The sequence below is a fragment of the Podarcis pityusensis genome (assembly GCF_964106645.2).
Source record: "Podarcis pityusensis genome assembly, chromosome: Z".
NCBI lineage: Eukaryota > Metazoa > Chordata > Lepidosauria > Squamata > Lacertidae > Podarcis > Podarcis pityusensis.
In genome coordinates this window covers 41,288,302-41,308,960 of record NC_138044.1, presented here as the reverse complement: position 1 = coordinate 41,308,960, position 20,659 = coordinate 41,288,302, and the positions used below count along the sequence as shown (strand labels likewise).

General features: G+C 44.4%; 1 protein-coding gene across 3 annotated transcripts in view; it reads right to left on the bottom strand.

Annotated features, from left to right (window-relative positions):
- The window catches only part of NRK (Nik related kinase), a 130,463-nt gene that overhangs the window by 96,433 nt on the left and 13,371 nt on the right, over positions 1-20,659 (bottom strand). For 2 of the 3 annotated variants that reach the window (XM_080991075.1, XM_080991074.1), the window contains exons 3-4: positions 8,783-8,839; positions 2,212-2,337 (exon numbers count right to left, since the gene is read on the bottom strand). In XM_080991075.1, the coding sequence (XP_080847201.1) occupies positions 2,212-2,337; positions 8,783-8,839 (183 nt within the window). Of the gene's footprint in view, positions 1-426; positions 486-2,211; positions 2,338-8,782; positions 8,840-20,659 lie in introns of those variants that run through there. The other variant, XM_080991076.1, reaches the window with a different exon arrangement.

Genomic DNA, 20,659 nt, shown 5'->3' with positions numbered 1-20,659 from the left:
TAGAAAATAAACAATCACTGCCCCTGGGAGACAAACTGTGGTTTGGGCATGCCATCTGAACTGAGTGCAAGTTAGCTTCCTGTGTATGTATGGCTGAATAATTACTGTGTTCCTAGCACTTGCCAAGCAAATCTAATGGCTGGCAAAAGGGTGGGGACCACTATGTTGTTATTCCATGCCATCTCAAATAATGAATGAGCTGGATCTGCTTTAGAAAGTGACTGTTCAAGGATGGAAGAAGAGCATCTTTAAGCTCCTGTTAATACTAGAATTTGACCAGTTCTTAATTTTGGGGTGTCTTTAGGCATCACTTTTGCCACAGGTACCAATCAAGCACACAAAACAAACCCTGTAAACTAATTGGCAATTATTTTCAGCACATTTACCAGGTTTATTTATTTATCAGCAGCAATTTTTTTACCATGCCTTTTAGCCACAAGAGCTCCCAAAGTGACTTCTCTAATATCAGTTAAAAGAAACACACCCAAGCCACTTCCTGCTTGCAATCTAAAAGACACAATACATAAAGAAGAAAGGATGAGGAGGGAAGAGGAAAACACACATATTCAGACCCCAGTTCGTAAAAGCTCCATAGCAGCTCTTATAAAGGCCATCTGGAATGGAAAATGTTCAGAGAGAAGAGGAGGGACCAAATGAAGCTGGTCTCTCAGCCAAGCTGATGGTGAGATCTTGCTTTCCATCTGCCTGAAGAAATGGCTGTTGCTAGATGACAGCTGAGGACAGAAAGAACCAGATGGAGCAGGCGCCTTGGGAGAGCCATTGAAATTGCCTTGCCTCTCTCTCTACTACAGCCTGATGGAATGGCTGCTGGTCAACGATATTAAAAACAAACATACTCATGCAGAAACACACTGCATTAAGTTGCTAATGTTCCCGTTGTTTCCATCTTGCCTGTAATAACCTTTTAAAATATGTATAGATAACTAAAGCACCTTCTAATGCCACAGTCAACATTTGCATCTATTAGATTCCTTTGCTCTGGTCACAACTGCTAATTTCATGGACAACTGTGCAAAACGGCAATTACAGTGGCCATCAGTCGGCTTCCAGATGGTCGATAACCATGGCTGATCTCCCTATGCAGCCACAAAGTTACAGGCATGGAGAAGACCTGAAGGCCAATGAGTCCCATGTTCTGCACTAATGTACGATCCTCCCTAACAAAATATTAGCCCATGTCTCCCAGATACTAAACTGCAGGCAGGATAAGCCAAATAGCTTCCTGATCTATGCACTGGTGTCCCTTGTGAATAGAGGAAAAAGGGAAGTGTTTCCCTTCCCAGGACAAGCATGGTTCATCCACTCCTCATTCTCTTTTCCTTCCTTCTGACCTAGATTAGTTACAAGCAGAAAATGTGGAGTGCCTCTGCTCACCTGTGACTGCTGCTTGGCCACATTGCTGCTGCTTGCTTGGAAAGGTCAGCCAATGGGGAGGTTGGTGCAGTGCAAGCCAGTGTGGCCTAATGGTTAGAGTGCTGGACTAGGACCTGGGAGAGCAGGGTTCGAACCTGTACTCAAACCATGACGCTCTCTGGGTGACCTTGGGCCAGTCATCATATCTGAGCCTAACCTACCTAACAGGGTTGTTGTGAGGGTGAAATGGGGGGGGGAGACCTTGAGTTCCTTTCAAAATATAGGTGATATATAAATGCAATAAATAGAAATAATAATAAATAATAGGATAACAATCTCCACTTAGAAGACTTGTTGAAAGAGGAAAGTCTTCAATAGGTGCCAAAAATAATAGAAATGGTTCCTGTATGATATGTTTCAAATGGTACGTGCCACCACACGAAAGGCCTGATTCTCATTTCATGCGGAACAGACTTCCTGATAAGATGATATTTGCAGAGTGCAATGAGCAGCTGGGTATGTAAAGGAATTTTCGGAAATTCTTCTACACCCTGATTCTACTAACTGGTCCCAGTAGTGGAAGCTTCTACCAGTGCAGTGGAAGGGGAAGGGAATTGTTCTGAAATGCTTGCCCTGACAGAATGTTGGGGAAAGTGTGACACCGAATTACTCTCTTAGTTCAGGAATAAAGGAATGAAGAGGGGAGACGGAGAGAGAAAAAGAGAGGATATAAAGGAGCTGAATGGGGGGAAAACCTCTATTCCCTAAATGGGCACTGAGAGTAACTGATTAAACAGGGACCTTTAAAGATGCACAAAGAGAAAACTGGATACCTACCCACAGCTGGTCATCCTGACCCACAGGACTTTTCTTTACAAATGCTCCATAATATGTTGCAATGTTCCTGTGATGGGAATATTTCTTCAACATGTTTATTTCCAGTTTGATTTCCTCTTCTTCATCCTAGGGCAAAAAGAAGGGGGGGGGGGGAGATTACAGGGGCATCAATATACAGAGAGAGTTCTTAGAAGCCTGACCTGAGCCCAGTGAAGAAAAATTACTCAAGGCAGTGTTTGTGGAACTCACTGCCACAAGCTTGGAGAGCTTTAAAACGAGACCTGACAAGTGCTTGGCAAACAGGTCCACCAACTGCTAAGGGCTTAGTTGCACATGACTGTTATGTACTGAGTTGAATAGGATCCAAAATGCAACAGTGTGATTGGTCCTAGAACAATAGGATTCAGAATGCAGCAGTGTGATTGGTCCTAGAACAATAGGATTCAGAATGCAGCAGTCTGATTGGTCCTAGAACAATAGGATCCAGGATGCAGCAGTCTGATTCATCCACAGGAGCCACCCAATCCAACTCCAGGTGGAAGTGAATCCGCAACCTGTTTGGCCTACAGGAGAATCCCAGAATTAGCCAATCACGTGGGGCCCATTGTGTAAGTAATGTATATAAAGCAGACATTCTGGGGGGAACTTTCATTCCTCCTCACCACTATGAGCTGAATAAAGAGCATGAAATCCACCCTCGACTCCGAGTAAATTTCAATGACGTTAAATGCACTACTTCCATATGTCATGATGCTGATGGAAATTGCTCTCCAATGCAATGAGGATCAAAGCACCCAGAATTTGCTTAGGTAGTATCTGGCCTGTAAACAACAGCAGGACCAGTCCAAGGCATTTTGCTGTTTGAGGGAGAGAACCAAATGGTATCTTACACCTCACACATCACGGTGGTACATATTGCCCAAGACTAGCCAAGTTACTCTGTAACCTTGAAGTAGAAAATCCTACAAGCACCTCCCCACCTCCCTGGCAGTAAAAAATACTAGTCTCTTTTCAATGCTGGTCCTTCTCAAATTACACCCATTAATGGATATGCCTCACTTAGATCCATTAATCTGAATTGTATGCTCTCTGCTCTTTCAGAATTAGTTTTCTGAGGCTACTCCCTCATTTTGCCCTATGGCAGAGCCGGCTTTGAACAAACTGTTGTTCAAAGCAGCTCTGACATGCGAAGGAGATGTTGCTTGCTTGACATGTGTTATTTCTTGGGTTGATGTTTACATTCAGAAACCAATCTGAAACCCACCCAGACCTAAGGTGCAAAGCACACACCTTTAACCTCAAAAGAAAGACATTCACATTATGGCTAACTTCATTTCCGATGACCTCCTCTATAAGTATTGTTATTAGTATATATTTATTGATACCCCACCTTTTCCCCTGACAGGGACACAAGGCATCTTATAGATAAAGGAAGACAGCTAAAAACAGACCCCCCCCCCAAATCATAAAAAGCAATTAAACATATCTATCTATCTATCTATCTATCTATCTATCTATCTATCTATCTATCATCTATCTATCTATCTATCTATCATCTATCTATCATCTAGCTATCACATGACAACATTAACTCCGCCATGTGGAAAGCCCTTGCAGACGATCACAGTGCCTGAAGACAGACATTTAAGTTATCTATCCACAGCAGTGACCAGAGGAGGAATGACTACTGGGAGGAGCACAGAGAGAAGAAGCACCATGGTGCATCTTCAGTAGCACAACCAGACACCTTCATCTGCCCCAGCTGCAACAAAACATGTCTCACCCATATTGGTTTCAAAAACTACAGCAGGTGCTGTAACTCTCCAAATGTTTGACTTTACCCCCAAAGGTACATTCTTCCATTGTGTGCTGAACCAAAGGTGAACTGTTCTGGAAGCTCTGCAACCGCCATCTTGGTAGTCAAGATAACCCCACAATTAATTGGTAGCTGTTGTAGCAATGAGCTCATATATGTTTATATGTGTTCGCTTTGATACAGGCTAATTGGCTTGCTTTGAAGTTATCCTTATTTGGGGGCTTGGGGTGTTGGGCTCTGAGCCCAGAACAGGGAACAATGTGCAAGATTTGGGTATTTGCCACATGCCCTCATCTGGTCAGGTGCTGCTTTGTTTTCTAAAGTACTTATAAATGTTGCTTAGGTGTGGACAAGCTATCTCCTTACCACAGTGTCCTTCTGTAAACCTGGCAGGGTAATTTCCTGTAAGTCTACACCTTTTTGTAGGTGCTACTTTTTTTGAGAGCCTTTTTCTGGTATACCTGCACCCAACCACTCCCATGAGCCTTCCTTTGGGCCTGCAGTTCAGAACGCATTGTCTCCTGAGACAGACAGGTGCCAACTCAGAATATACTGTTAAAAAATATAATCACCACAAAAACAGCATAGCACCAGACCCCTCATTAAAAGCACATACCCGCCAACATTTTTCCACTGAAAATAGGGGCGTCCCATTCCATAATGATAATTTTACTATTTCTACACCACACATCTTACTGGGTTGCCCCAGCCACTCTGGGCAGCTTCCAACATACATAAAAACATAATAAAACATTAAACAATTTTTTAAAAAAACTTCTCTATAGAGGATTGTCTTCAGACAGCTCAGAGGTCAGATAACTCCATACCCTCCAATATTTCTCCAATGAAAATAGGGACGTCTTAAGGAAAAGTGGGACATTCCGGGATCAAATCAGAAACTGGGACGATTTCTCTAAATGAGGGAAGTTCCTGGAAAATAGGGACACTTGGAGGGTCTGAAAACAGTCAGTTCTTAAAACCACATTGGAACAAGAAGATCTTAGCCTGACAGCAGGACAACAATGAGGGAGCCAGTCTAGCTTCTCTAGGGAGGGAGTTCCAAAGTCTGAGAGCAGCCACCGAGAAGGCCCTCTCCACAGTGTGGCTGTGGGTGGCAGAACTGAGAGGAGGGCCTCCCCTGAAGGTATTAGAACCTGGGCAGGTGCATATGAGGGAATACAGTACAGTGGTACCTCGGGATGCGAATGGGATCTGTTCCAGAGCCCCATTCGCATCCAGAAGCAAATGTAACTAGCGATGGCACATCTGCACACATGCGCGTTGCTTTTCGCAGCTTCTGCGCATGTCGTCATTTTGACCATCTGCGTATGCGCGAGCGGCGAAACACGGAAGTAACGCACTCTGTTACTTCCAGGTTGCCACAGAGCGCAACTCGAATGCTCTCAACATGAAGCATATTCAACCCGAGGTATGACTGTACAGTCTTTCAGACAGCTTAGACTTTCAGACTGTTTGGACTTAAGTCATATAGGGCTTTATAGGTCATAAATGGCACTTTGAATTGTGCTCGGAAACAGACAGGTAGCCAGCCTGTAGAGCTGTTGTAAAAAGGGAGCTGCATGCTCCCAAAGCTGAAGTTTCCGAGCACTTTCCAAAGGCATTACAAAGCATTATAAATCTTCCCCCAATTTTTCGAGAAGCAAAAGCTGTGCTTCGCATCCACCATAAACTCACTACCGGTAGGTGGGCTGGATTTAGATTTGGAAGAAGGCTATCCAACAACCACCTGGAGCACAGGGCTCAGAGGGGTACCTGTCACAGGCTATCAGCTCAGCTTTCTGCAAAATAGTACAAAGCAGCTGGTCTTTACTTGAAAACCTGGCACCCATTCACTGCGAAGCCATTGCTGTGTTAAGGTTCTTGTAAAAAACAAAACAAAAAAACACAGGCGTGAAAATCTACCACAGATTCAACAAACAATGTAGCTGATCCTACTTAGATGCTTGCACGTTTATATGGAAGGGATAAACTGTGCATGCAAATTGTGCATCAGTGTTGTGAAATGGACTACAGTCGCAGCATTAAAATGCTCCCCCCCCCAAAAAAAGACACCCATATGAAGCTATTTGGAGGCAGACCATAGTTCCATCTTGCTTGGTATTGTTTACACCAGGAGTCAGCAATCTTGGGTCTCCAGATACTGCTAGACTTCAACTCCTAACACCCCCATCCTTCATTGCCAGAGTGGTCAAGGGTGGTGGGATGTGTGGCCCAACAATATCTGATGACCCAAGATTGAGGAAGGATGTTCTACAACATGCGACGGCTGTTTTTCCATCCCTACATGGAGTTGCTGGAAACTTAACCTTCACATGGAAAGCGTGTACTGAACAACTGAGCTATTGTGCCACCGTTATCTCAAACGCAACCTCCAACTACACTTTAGGGCTACTAATCTTGGGTATCTTACAGAGCCGCACTTATTGACATAATGCATACAATAAAAAGCAGGCACCTTCAATCTTTTCAGGCCCCAGACCCATTTAGGGTCCAAATATGTCTTTGAAGACCCATCTCTTAATCTTCTACTATACATTTGCATGGTGGGAGTGCTCCTGTTGCAACCCACCTTGAATCAGGCTACGATCCACTGGTGGGTCCCAGCCCATCAGTTGAATAGCAGCCTTGAAATCCACTGTGTGAATTTACGATTAGTTTGCAGTACTTATCTGGCATTATGAATGGAGGAACACAAAGGAATAAGAGCCGAATGAACTAGAGTGTCTGGCAGCTGCCTTCGTTATATCCGTTTCCCCTCAAAAAGAAGAATGCAACCGAGACTTTGATCTTGTCGAAAAAGCGCCCTGCCCAGTTAATTCTGTCAGATAACAGGAAGTGCGGGCGCTGGGGAGATGCTTGCAAAAACCACACTGACTCTCATATCCTATGCAGCGGACTGAAAGTTCCCAGGCCCCTCCCAAAAGCTCGACACTGAAGCAGCTTTTCCTGACAGATGGGCAAATCGTCCCAGGGTGATCACCACAGCATCCTGCTGCCTGAGCAGTTTACAATGAAGTGGCTCAAGATCAAAGCCTAAAAATGAAGGGGGACCCAGAGCCACTAAGCTGCCAGAGTCCTTCAAACAGAGCAAACTACACTTCACAGCCACTTTAAAAGCCGAGGGTGCAAAAAAAAGGAAAGGAAAGAAAAGGCCTTTTCAATGGCAGCACCTCAGTGACAGAGCCTTGTACCCAGAAGATCCCAGGTGTTGATCTGGGCCCTGCTAGGCCTGCAATGTGGACCACACTCAGCAGTTATGGTATGTTTTGTGCACACAGAACAGCCGCGATGGATCGAAACGGATGACGATGTGCAATGTCTGTCTCCCCTGTACAAGCTGATCAGTTTGCATTTCTGCTGCTTTTGATAATGGCTCACAGAGACCTTGGCATTATGATTAGAAAAGCAGCCGTGTCACCTAATCAAGAGTGAAAGCATAACTTGTTTTGGCAAACCAATGCAAAAGGTCCCTGAGCAGGGAACTGATGATGCAGCAGGGGGTCCCAATTGGTCAGATTTCTCCCTTCCAGGTCAATCATGGTGATTCATAGTCCATGTTTTATTCCTTCTTTTTTTAAAAAAAAAAAAAAACTTCAGTACAAAACCTTTGACAGCTACCACCAGTCAGAGAAGCCAACACTGGGTCAACCATCTAGCTGGTAGTAGGGAGCCCAACGTATCCACTCAGATTTGTAGTCCTGCCACACCAATTTGCAAGCTGGGCGGCAGCAAATAAAAACTGCCCCCCCCACCTCTTTCTTCTTTTAAACAACTGGTGGGGTGGGGAATTGAAAGATGTATTTGCATCAACAACTTGTGGGTTGCCGGCCTGTCTACAGTGGCCTAGATTTCACAGAGCAAACGGCTGGTATATGCAGGGGGCAGTGATGTTATGAAAACGCAGCAGGGGCTGCAGTGAACCGACAGGAAATCTTCTATTTGCTATCTCTGGAAACAGATAATCACCCAGAAATAAGTAGGAAGAGGCTCCATTGCTTCATTATTATAGACCAGAAAAATATACACAACTAAGCATCATCCACTGCCATGCCCCAATTGCACAAGCATGATTGAAAATGGGACCAGCTGCCTATATAACCATCCTCAGTTGCCTTTGGAAAAGGGATGTGTGGTGCAAAGAACTGTATTTATACAAGCAGATCATTTTCTCCCATAAAGAAGCCATAATTTTAACACTCAGGGATGGGTCCCTTATAACGCCCCTCTTGTAACTTGTAGTATTAACCAGTAAACTCCGAACAACTCTCAGTTCTCTGGGCAGTTAAAATGTAGAAAAAATGGCTATGCTAGAGTTATAAGCATGCATATAAATGCATATATTTGTGAAAATGGCAAACAGAGATGCATTATATTAGGAAAAGGTTGCTTTGCAGAAATGTATAAAAATGAATATATTAGGAGAAACTTAAACTAAAATCTTAGGAATTTTCACGAAAACTTAAAAACAAGCCAGCAAGCCAGCAAACAAACAAACAAACAAACAAACAAACAAACAAACCCATAAGTTGTTAAACTTGGAGAGCTTAATTTAAGGCTGGAAAACCAAGGCTGGAGGAACCAAGAGAAACTGAAATTGCCAGATGTTGCCACCCCTAAACAACCTTCCGTTCCATTTCTTCTTCAAGCTAGAGTGTAACAGAAAGCTAGAAACTGATTCTTTTCCGTAGAACCCCCTCAACACTTCCAGAAAAGCCTGGTGATCTCTCTGCTCACCTCCGTCACATTCATAACCTTGATTGCTGCAAGCTGCCCAGTCTTCACATGGCGACCCTGGGAAGGCGATAAGAACACAATACAGGCAAATAAGCACACAATGCTGGCATAATTATGCAGATTAATGACCTGTGTAAGCCACTGAATCAAAGCACCAATTCTTCAGCAGACACAATTTTAAAACTGCTCAGCTGAGCGAAAGTCATTTGTACAGCACCTGACAGTGGACACAAAAACTTCTAGGATGATAGTCCATGACATGGCTAGCAGAAGCTGAAAGTGAGGATGTGAAACCCTCACCCTACATCTGCCTACGTCCTGTCCTTTGGGTGATACTGAAAGAAGATTAGACAGATTTCTGGAGGTAAAGGCTGTCAAAGGGGACCAGCCATGATGCCTATGATCTGCCTCCATAATCAGTTATGCTTCTGAATGACAGCTGCTGGAAACCACTGGAGGGGAGAGCTGCTGTTGCAATCAGGTCTTGCTTGCATGAGCTGGGTTCAAGGTTCTTGTATTGATTTATAAAGCCCTGACAATTTGGGTCCAGGATATCTCAGGGATTGCCTGAAACCTTATATATCACTGAGTTCATTAGCAGGAGTGTCATTGGTCATCCCCCAAGTTGGCAAGGCTCATTTGACAACATTGAGAAATCAAGCTTTTAGTGTCATTGGCCCAGCCCTGTGGAACTCCCTGCCAATAGAGATTCAGTGGGCACCTTCTGTGCCAACTTTTAAAAGCCTGCTGAAAACGTTTCTATTCCTCCAGAACTATGCAGCTAGTTAAGAATGCACCCCCCACAATGGATCTACAGTGGTACCTTGGGTTACAGACGCTTCAGGTTACATACACTTCAGGTTACAGACTCTGCTAACCCAGAAATAGTACCTCAGGTTAAGAACTTTGCTTCAGGATGAGAACAGAAATCACGTGGCGGCGGCGCAGCGGCAGCGGGAGGCCCCATTAGCTAAAGTGGTGCTTCAGGTTAAGAACAGTTTCAGGTTAAGAACGGACCTCCAGAACGAATTAAGTTCTTAACCCAAGGCACCACTGTACTGATGTTTGTTTTTAATTTCCTTTTATCTAGTTTTTAACCTTTTATGATTTCTTTGTCTGGTTTCACGCTTTTATATTGTTGTAAACAGCTGTGATATATTTTTCATGATAGAGCAGTATATGAATATATTTATAAATAAATAAAAATACAGCCTCCCCCGCCCACCTCTAAGTCAGAGTAGCAGACAATGCTCTGATTGGCAGATTGTTCAGATAAGTAAGGAGTCTGAAAAACCAGTATACTCCAAATTCCAAGAACTCAGGAAACTGTCTGATACCAGGTCAATCTACTTTGGCCATCTAGCGCAGTGTTGTCTGTTCTGACAGGCAGCAGCTGTCCAGGGCAGTAGAGTCTGTGGCTGTTGGGTCCCCAGCAATGGCAAAGATGGAATATCAGGTCCACGTAAATACTGCATCCCACATGCAGACAGGCCACACAGAACAAGCTTCCATTGACAGTGAGACTGAATGTTTCCTAGGATTCCAACACCCAAAAAGTGCTCAGCACCCTGACACCACCACCAAAGCTTCTGCCTGATTTTGGGTGCTAACGCCCTTCCACCAGCAACCCTCCATGCCCCATTCCTCATTGTAATGCTTTGGAGAGGCTTCCTGGGGGATGCAGAGAGAAAGAGGAGACAGGAAACATTATTTCTATGAATCTCCTCACACGGACATACTTATCAGTGTGGCTGTCTGTAGCAGAGCTACTCCTACCATTGGGCTAGGTGAGGCGACTGCCTCAGGAAGCAGATGCTGGGGGTGGGGGAGGTGCATGGCAGTAGACTCCTTGCTGATTTTAAGTTCCCATGACCTGTCCTGGCCACCCTAAACTAGACTGCTACTTCAGGTGCAGGGGAAGATGCTAACACTTCACAGGTGCTGTGTAATGGACACATCAACACCATAGATTTAAAGTACTAAGGTACCATTTTGAAAGTCATGGGAACTGCCACTTCTAAGGGTGATCAGAATAGTTAGATACCTCTCAGAACTACAATTCACAGCACCCTTAGCAAACTACAGTCACCATGGGTTGCTGTTGTTTTTTGTGGGGGGTGGGGTGGAGGGCCATGACTTTTAAAGTGGTATAACAGTGATTTCAGTGTGAGGTGTGCATGTGACCTGAGATTCCACTGCCATCCTGTATGTATGACTTCTGTATCTAGAATGGAAAATGGATAGCACCATACTTTTGCCCCAAGCAGCAAACTGCAGTTTTGCAGAGTTGGCTGCTGTCTGAGACAGAGGAGATCTGCACTTATTTTGTACCCAGCCAATGCCACTCACCTCCACATTGCTTCCTACCACAGCTCCTGCTCCTTTATGGAAAGCCATTGTTTGCAAATGTTTCCAGGCATTGAAAACTTCACAGTATAATACGAAGCCCTTCCAGACAGGCTGGCACCCTCATTTAAAGCCCAAACTTTCCCTGGCTATTTTCCCTGGAACTTGAAATGGTTAATATTCTTTTTCTTTGAACACACACACACACACACACACACACACACACACACACCAGGTTTCCATTGCAATAAATGGCCCATTTCTCAAGGATCACACCATTTTAAACCCAGAGCAAATGATTCACATCGCCCATTGTGACAGCTGGGCTGGGGGTGAAAATCCATCACTCTGTGGCAGTTAATTAGCAAGGATCTTTCACCATAAAGTACCCAGATGAGTCCTTGATGGGTTTATGCAGTTCTGATGAAGGACTGTCCCTTTTGTTTTAATCACCTCCTAAGAGAGCCTGGGAAGGAGGGAGAGGCAGAAAGAGATATGCTGGTATTATAAACTCCCAACGGCAGGCTCCTACTGTTTGTGTGTTCTTTGCTTTCTTGATTCAGCACAATCAAATCAGAACAGAGAGATTGTGTTTATACCATCACTTCACAGATGCAAAGCACAGGTAAAGTTTGTAATTATAACAGGTGGTTTCAGTTAGGGAAAGGGCCTTAGCTCAGTGATGTTCTGCCAGGGTTCAATCCCTGGCAGATCCAGGTAGAACTGGAAAAAACTCCCCATCTGGCATCCTGGAGAGCTGCTGCTAGCCAGTGTGGACAATAGTGTTCAAAATTCTCATTGTTCGGGTGCATTTTGCGACAGGGAATTTCATTAGCACGAGCAGTTTCTGAACTCTGGGAACCGTACCGCACCTAAGATTTCAGATTAAAACTGCAGAGTGGAAGGAAAGAAGGAGCTATTTCTGCCTCCCCGCTTCCAGCTATTCTCTGAAGACTGGAGAAGAGACCCTCTTATGAATATTAGGTGGGTGGGCAGGGGAAGGATTAGACCATGTGAAAAATGAACATAGTATTTCAGCTGCAGTTCATTCATCTTCAGCTTCGTATTCTTGTTATGAAAAAGCATGCTTAGACATTCCATTGTTGTGTCCATAACTTAGGTTTAAGCTCCTAGCTAGCTCCTAGCTTTCATATCTCAGTTTCTAACACTAACAATACCGAGACAAATGGACCAGTGGTCTGACAATTATAAGGCTGCTTCCTATATTCATAATCTTAAAGGACCCCTGGATGGTTAAGTCCAGTCAAAGGCGATCATAGGGTGCGGTGCTCATCTCGCTTCAGGCCGAGAGAGCCGGCATTTGTCCACAGACAGCTTTCTGGGTCATGTAGCCAGCAGGACTAAATCACTTCTGGCGCAACAGAACACTGTGACAGAAACCAGAGCGCATGGAAACACTGTTTACCTTCCCGCCACAGCGGCAGTACCTATTTATCTACTTGAATTGGCATGCTTTCGAACTGCTAGGTTGGCAGGAGCTGGGACAGAACAATGGGAGTTTACCCTGTCACGGGGATTCAAACCGCCAACCTTCCAATCAGCAAGATTCCAAGAGGCTCAGTGGTTTAGACCACAGTGCCGTCCTTCATAATCTTACTATGCTATTACTATAGAACTGAGTGATCCATAATAGACATTGTAAATCACGAACTGTGGAGAGACTGAAAATGTCAGTCTCAAAACTGTAAGAAGCCAAAGTTTGACACAGTTGTATCCCAAAGAGATAATCTGGTTTAAATTTAGCAAATGAGCACAGCAAAGTTCAAGCTGCTAAAAACTGTTTCAAAGCAGATTCTGGCCTGCTTCTCAACAATTAACATGAGTCACCCATCCTACAAGTCAACTAGGGCTGCTTTTCTGACATTGCCATCGTGTCAGAAGCACGTCAGTATTCAGAACTTTACAGGTTTGTGAAGACTGAGTGCATTTAGGCAAGGCAGGAGCAGATGCAGCATGGAAAAAAAATGGGAAGGGGTGTAAAAAAATGACTTGGTCAGGAGTACACAGTAGGGTAAGCGACCAAACCCGAAGAAGAAGGAACCTACCACCAAGCTTGGCTAAGTATTAAGAATGCCATGGCATTTTAATAGGACACAGGAAGGAATTCTCCCCAACTATGATTTTGGTTTCCCCACACACACTGTATGAGACAGTACATATTGACCACAACTGAAGATGGAAAGAGTTGACAGAGGAGACTTATACCATGAAATTAGAGGAATTGCTTTTGGTGATGCGGTATCCGCCTTCCCCAACAATAGGCAGAGGAACCACGAAACTTGTTTTGCATTAGGTGTTGCAGTTTGCATCTTTGTAATGACATTGTATAAAGAGGGACTACCAGGTGGCCTAGTGTCATAAAATATTCCCCTGAATGCTAAATTCCCTCCTTCTCTCTCTCCCCCCTCTCTCTCACACATTTTAACATTCAGGGATTACAACACATTTCACTCTAACATATTAAAATAGCCAGCATTTCCCACATAAGAATACGGTTCCCAAGGCAGCAAAAAACACTGGCTTATGAGGGCTTTCCTCTTGTCTCTTGTGCTTGCCTGAGGATGTTTAACCTTAAAGAAAGGGGTGTTGATGCTCTAGGGGCAGGAAGACCACATTCCTTTAAGGGCAACTTTCCAGGGGCCACATGCCAGTAGTGGGTGGGGCCAGAGGCAAAAGTGGGTGGATCAATCAATGCAAATTTTACCAGGGTACACCAGGCTGCTTTCTTCACACTCCCCTCCTCCTCCTTGGGATGTCTGCATTTGTCCCCTGGCCTGCCTTGCCCTATGGAAAGAGGATAAAAAGGTAAAGGGACCCCTGACCATTAGGTCCTGTCGCGGACGACTCTGGAGTTGCGACACTCATCTCGCTTTATTGGCCGAGGGAGCCGGCATACAGCTTCTGGGTCATGTGGCCAGCATGACTAAGCCGCTTCTGGCGAACCAGAGCAGCGCACGGAAACGCTGTTTACCTTCCCGCCAGAGTGGTACCTATTTATCTACTTGAACTTTGATGTGCTTTGGAACTGCTAGGTTGGCAGGAGCAGGGACCGAGCAACGGGAGCTCACCCCGTTGTGGGGATTCGAACCGCCGACCTTCTGATCGGCAAGTCCTAGGCTCTGTGGTTTAACCCACAGCGCCACCCGCATCCCATGGAAAGAGGATAGTCCCAGGTAAAAGGGCAGCCTGGCCCTGAAGCTACGTGCCTAGCAGGGTGTTCTGGCACAGAGGAGAGACCTGTGGGGAAGGTGGCAATCCCTGTGCTGTTCTTTCTGTGTGTGAGATGCATAACTTGTATTGACCTTCGGTGAAGTTTAAGCAGCTTAACAGCGTCTAGAGCTGCAACATCTGGGCCCCAAAGCATTTCCTTCCATTGTAGAAGTGGAAATGCAGAATGTGTCCTTTGCTTAAGGTTTCTTGAAAAGAGGGGGGGGGGGGAGCACAAGCAGAAGGAAGTATGAAGAGGAAGGAGTGGAATGAATAGAAGATTCAAAACATCACCAGCCCCAAAATGCGCATAATGACACTTTGCATGGGGTAGCAGTGGGGGACAGCCTCTATCATGTGCTTGCTGCCACATCAAGTATACATCTGTCAATATATTTGATTTAGCATTTCAGTTTTAAAAGGCTGTTTTTTAAAAGGCTGAAGAGAGGTTGTTAAATAGCCACACCCACTAAAATCAGTGGTGTTTTAATTCCGATAATGACTAAATAGGGACAGTCCATGACATTTTGCTGTCTCCGATGGAAAACCCATCTATAAACTGAATGTGGAGCATAACCCAGTTGGAAGTTCTCCCAAACAAGCTTTTTTGAAACGGTCCTGGCACAAAGGTTGTAATTCCACTGCCCTGCTAAAGCTAAGCAGCAGCAGGGCTTATCCACATCATAAATTTAAAGCCCTTTCTAAGCACTTGGCTTTCCCAAGGGAATCCTGGGAGCTGTAGTTGGCTAGGAATTGTAACTCTCTTTATTATGAAGTAATAGACCCAAACAGGTAAACTACAGTTATTGGGATTCTTTGGGGGGAGACCATGTTCTTCAAAAGTGTGTTCAATGTGCCAAGGGCCTTCTGGCGGTTCCCTCGTTATGAGAAGCCAAGTTACAGGGAACCAGGCAGAGGGCCTTCTCGGTAGTGGCACCAGCCCTGTGGAACGCCCTCCCATGAGATGTCAAAGAGAAAAACAACCACCAGACTTTTAGAAGACATCTGAAGGCAGCCCTGTTTAGGGAAGCTTTTAATGTTTAATAGGTTATTGTATTTTAATATTCTGTTGGAAGCTGCCCAGAGTGGCTGGGGAAGCCCAGCCAGATGGGCGGGGTATAAATAAATTATTATTATTATTATTATTATTATTATTATTAAAAAATATAGATATTATCAAGGTGTTTAGAAACCAAGTCTTATGAGGAATGATTGAGGGAGTTGGGTATGTTTAGCCTGACATAAAGGAGATATCTGAGTGGAGGGCTGTCACATGGAGGATGAAGCAAGCTTGTTTTCTCTTGCCCCAGAGGCTTCAAGTTACAAGAAAGGAGATTCTGAGTAAACATTGGTAAGAACTTTCTGGCAGCAAGAGCTTTTTGATAGGAGAGCAGACTCCCTCAGAAGGTGGTGGACTCTCCTTCCTTGGAGGTTTTTAAATAGAGGTTGGATGGTCATCTGTCATGTATGATCTAGTTGAGATTCCTGCATTGCAGGGGGTTGGACTAGACCAGTGTTCCCGAAACTTGTGTCTCCAGCTGTTGTTGGACTACAACTCCCATCATCCCTAGCTAGCAGGACCAGTGGTCAGAGATGGACTAGACCCTTCCAACTCCACAAGCCTATGATTGTCTGTTCCTGCCCCCAAAGAGTGTGTTAAATGTGTTTTAAATGTATGATGTGGACACGTCCGTACAGAAGAATACTATACTGAGAACTGAACCTTGCTCTAACAATGGTTGCAGGACAGTATACACCACTGCACCTGGGGGCAGCAGGATCATTCAGAGATTAGCAAGGCAGAGGACATGGTACACACAGCTCTAATTTCCAGCAGAAAGAAATAGATGAGCAGCTGAAATGAAATGAGTGGAGTGGTTTGGCTGCCACTGCCTGCCACTCAGCCATGCACCCACCCCAGCAACTTCTGCTTAAGGCAATTAGAATTCTCAAGAGGAAAAACAGCTGACTGGGCAGTTCCAAGAAAACAGCTAAATATACAATGGCAGCAGCCTGACCTAATGACTAAACAAGAAGAGAAAGGGAGAGGGAGAGAGAGAGAATGCTGCTCTTTCTGGCAGCATGAAAGGAACACAAACAAGGAACACAAGCTTTGCCGAGACAATAAATCACATACTTGGGATGCACGTTTCTTGGTCCAAACAACAAAATGACTTCCCCAGATTTTGCAAGGCGAAAGTAAAACTTGCAACCTGAAGACTGATTTGAAGATTCGGAAGCCAGTCTTCACCAACTGCTGCCTTCTGGATGTTTTGAACTACAACTCCCACCAGCTCTGCCCAGCACTCTGGGGGCTGATGAGAGTTGTAGCCCAAAACATCTGGAGGGTGCCAGGCTGGGAAATGTTGCTTTGAATTGAGTTGGGGGGTCCTTGGCCATTGAGACATTGCTGAGCTGCAACTCCCATCTGGGCTTGGGTCAAAAATTCCCCACCTTGGCTTTAAAAGCACCCACTGAATGGGGAAATATGAAGGTTTGTGACATCTTCCATCTACTTTCCTACCTTGCTATCCAGATGTGAACTGCAATCCCGCCCCCCAAATCTCTACCTTAAATTATTGCATTTTTGTGATCACTTATCTGCAGAAGCAATTTGGCCTTTCTTTTTTGCAAATGGACTGCTTGAACAGATTTAATAAATCTTTTATGTTAAGATGGAAAGGGCAAACATTAAAGGAATGCTATTTCTCTTTCAGCTTCTTCTTTTTTAAAAAAATTGTCAGGCTCACTGCAAACTACATGTGTGGACACTGCACGTAAATAAATCATGGAGTCTGTTATCTAAATTAACAGTAAATTTATTTTATAAATGTGTCTTTCCTTATATATTTTGGGGTGAATGTTCTCAAGAACAAAGTTATAAAAGCAAGATGTCTGAGCAAATGCAGCGTAGCAGAAATGATCTGTAAATTGTTTATTCGTTGTTGTTTTTTTCATTTAAAATCCCAAGTTTCTTTTAAAGAAAACAACAGAAGAGAAACCCTCATAAAATTTTACTCAACAGAGCCAGAATCTTTCTGGCATCAAAAGAATGCATTGCTTTTTTAAAAAAAGAAAAAAGAAAAGAAAAGAAACTAGAGAGAAAAAAGTATTTTATCATATGATTTTCTCTAAAAAGAACTACCCCTTCTCTGACTAAATTACTTAAGTGCTACTCAAGATGCAGTTCTAAGGAACAAATCAAGTTCCTGAGTGATGATATAAGCAATATATGTGGATTCCCTCCCCACCCCCCCACCCCCCTAGGGCAAAATAACGTGTTGTTATTTTGCAAGCCAAGCAGAAGTCAATGAAGGGCTGATTAAACTTGAACATATATCTTGTGTGTGGCTTTGGTCATAAAGCATGGAGCCAGGGACCAATTTATAGTGAGATTGGCATGGCACTGTTCTACGTTTTCCATGAGAGACAATATGCTTCTGAATACCCGATGCTGGGAATTGCAGGTGGGGAAGAATGCTGTTGTGCCCTGGTCTTCCTTGCAGGCTTCTCAGAGGCATTTGGTTGGCCACTGTTGAGAATAGGATGCTAGACTAGATGAGCCATTGGCCTGACCCAGCAAGGTCTTGTTATGTTACTATGAGAAGAGCGTATCTTCAGCCAGAACAGGTGGCACCTTGCATGATGCTGCAGATAACCAGTGGGGAGCAGTTGCAGTTTCCAGGGTCTCAGACTGAGTCCTATGTTGGAAAAGTACATTGCATCTGCTTTTCCTCTAGAAGATCCCTCATTCAATCAACAGCATTTCCAAGGAGCAGTAGGGAGGACTTCTGCCTGAAACCCTGCTGCCAGTCCGTGTAGACATAACTAAGGTAGATGGAGCAAACTAAGCTTGTGAGCATGCTGAACAGCAAACAGGCACAGGCAAAACAAGATTAAGATGAAGAACAAGATATCCTTCCTTGGAGATTTTTTAAGCAGAGGCTGGGTGGCCACCTGTCTTGGTTGCTTTAGCTGAGATTCCTGCATTGCAGGGGGTTGGACTAGATGGTCCTTGGGGGTCCCTTCCAACTCTATGATTCTAAGTCCCACCATTTGCAATGGGTTTAATTAATTTTGGTTAAAGACACTAAAAGCTGCAGTACTTAACTCAAACTTACCTGGGAGGAGTAACCTCCATTTAACTCGGGACTTGCTTCTGAGTAAACCTGCAGAGGAGTGTCCTGTGGCTTTGGTTGGATCACACACAGGGTAGTTTTAAGTGACTCATTCCGTTAGGGCAAGGATTTCGTCCCTGTACAATTATGGAACTTCTGCCTCCTCCCTGGGAACTCCCGAAAAGCTCCATATTTTGGGAGGATGCATTGTACATGCAGGGGCAGGAGAGTTCCAATACACAAGCATGAATCCTTGTGCTAACGGAACGAGTGCATTGGGTCCCGCCCACAAAGCTATCTTACACTGCTCTCCCTGTGCATAACGGTTTCTTTTCTGGTTTGGGGAATAAACAGGGTTCTGTGGATTTGATGGAAAATAAAGCTGTCCTCTTCCACCACAAAAGGATGCCAAATGGTAAAGTGACTGTATCCATAGGACTCTGTGGGAGTCCTAAGAGCCCTATGCTGATCTTGCCCCAGTGACTGTGGTGGGATTGAGACCCTCTGGTGCAATAGGATATGTGCCATTAATAGGCCACATAAAGGGCCTTCTGATTATATAGTTTCTGGATGTGTTGGCAAGGAAAGAGTAAGAACCACTTCCAGCAAACCAAAGGAGCGGAAATGCTACATGATTTCCTCTGTGTGTGTGTGTGTGTGTGCGGTTTCCTCTAAGTTGTTTCTGTCTACTGGTCCTAGACATTGTTGGGAAAGGAAAGGAAAGACACACAAGACACACACACACACACACACACACACACACACACACACTTTAAAAGCTGTTAATAACTATGCTTGAAGAGGAAAGCCCTTGTATTCAGGGTTTGACACATGCTAGGACAATTAGTGTGGCCATCTGCAAAGGAAGACCTAAAACTGTGATGGTACCATTTTTTACATGGCATGAATGTCTATGGGGGTGGGGGTGGGCGAAACAAACAAACGCTAAAAATAATTTTAATCAGGTTTGGGCAACATTTTTACCTACTACTGGGTTTGGGAGGGAAGGAGACAATCAACCCCACCACCATGACTTTCTTTGAGCTGGAATGTCTAAAATAAGAACCCTTTACTTCAACTCCATATGAGAAACACCCCCCCCCTTTTCTCCAGGATCATTAGGAGGTTTATTTGAATTGTTGCTTTGGGAACCATTTTCACACTACCAGACAATGGTTTAAAACTTTTAAAACACCAGTTGGATGGTTGATGGGGGCTTTTGATCAAAGCAATGTAAAGGAGCCATCTAACTTTTGTTTTCTCCAAAAGGTCACTGAGTGGCATAAATCAGCCAGTCGTCTCCTACTGTCCCGCTTGGTAACTCCACAACTGTCCTCAGTTGGAGTGCTCAGTTGCAGGAGTGCTTGCAGCTCTGTGGCCAAACCTACACTTCGTTTGCAAGGGAGTGCCTGGTTTGATCCCTGACATCTCCACTTTAAAGCAGATCTCAGGTAACATACCTGATAAAGTTTTTGGAAAGCTGAAAGGACCCAGAAGACAGGGCCGGAAAGATGGACTGACATTGACATTAAAATGCTACTTAGGGCCCCTCCATGCAGGTGTTTTATTATGGGTATATTGGGCAAAAGATTCTTGACACAGTCATGGTGGGTCTATTCTGATAGAATAGCTGTTCTGAGGTGCTTCCCCAAAGCTACTGCATTAGCCACATTTACACCATCTTTTAAAGCACTATGATACCACTCCAAACAATCATCATGGCCTGCAAGTGCTCCAGTTGGAAAGTAGCCTTTACCAAAGACATCATGGACTTTGAAGAAGCACAAATGCAGGATGAAAGGGAGAAACGTGCTAAGAGGAAGGCACATTTGGTAAACCCTCACTGTGATCAACTCCTGCCCAGAAACCTACGTCCCCACTGTGGAAGGACATGTGGATCCAGAATACAGAATATGACAATCATGTATAGACACACCAACCATGTTAATGGAAGACAACCTTACTCGGCTATGAGTGATCACCAAAGAAGAAAGTAGTTTATTACGACTGCTGAGAGTTGTTAGGAGTCCCATATTCCCCTCACAGAGCTACAATTCTCAGAGTTCCTCATGAAGAGGGATTGGTTGTTAGACCACTCTGAGAACTGTAGTCTGTGAAAGGAATGGGGACTGCCTAAAAACTCTCAGCACCCTTAACAAACTACAGTTCCCAGGGTTCCTTGGGG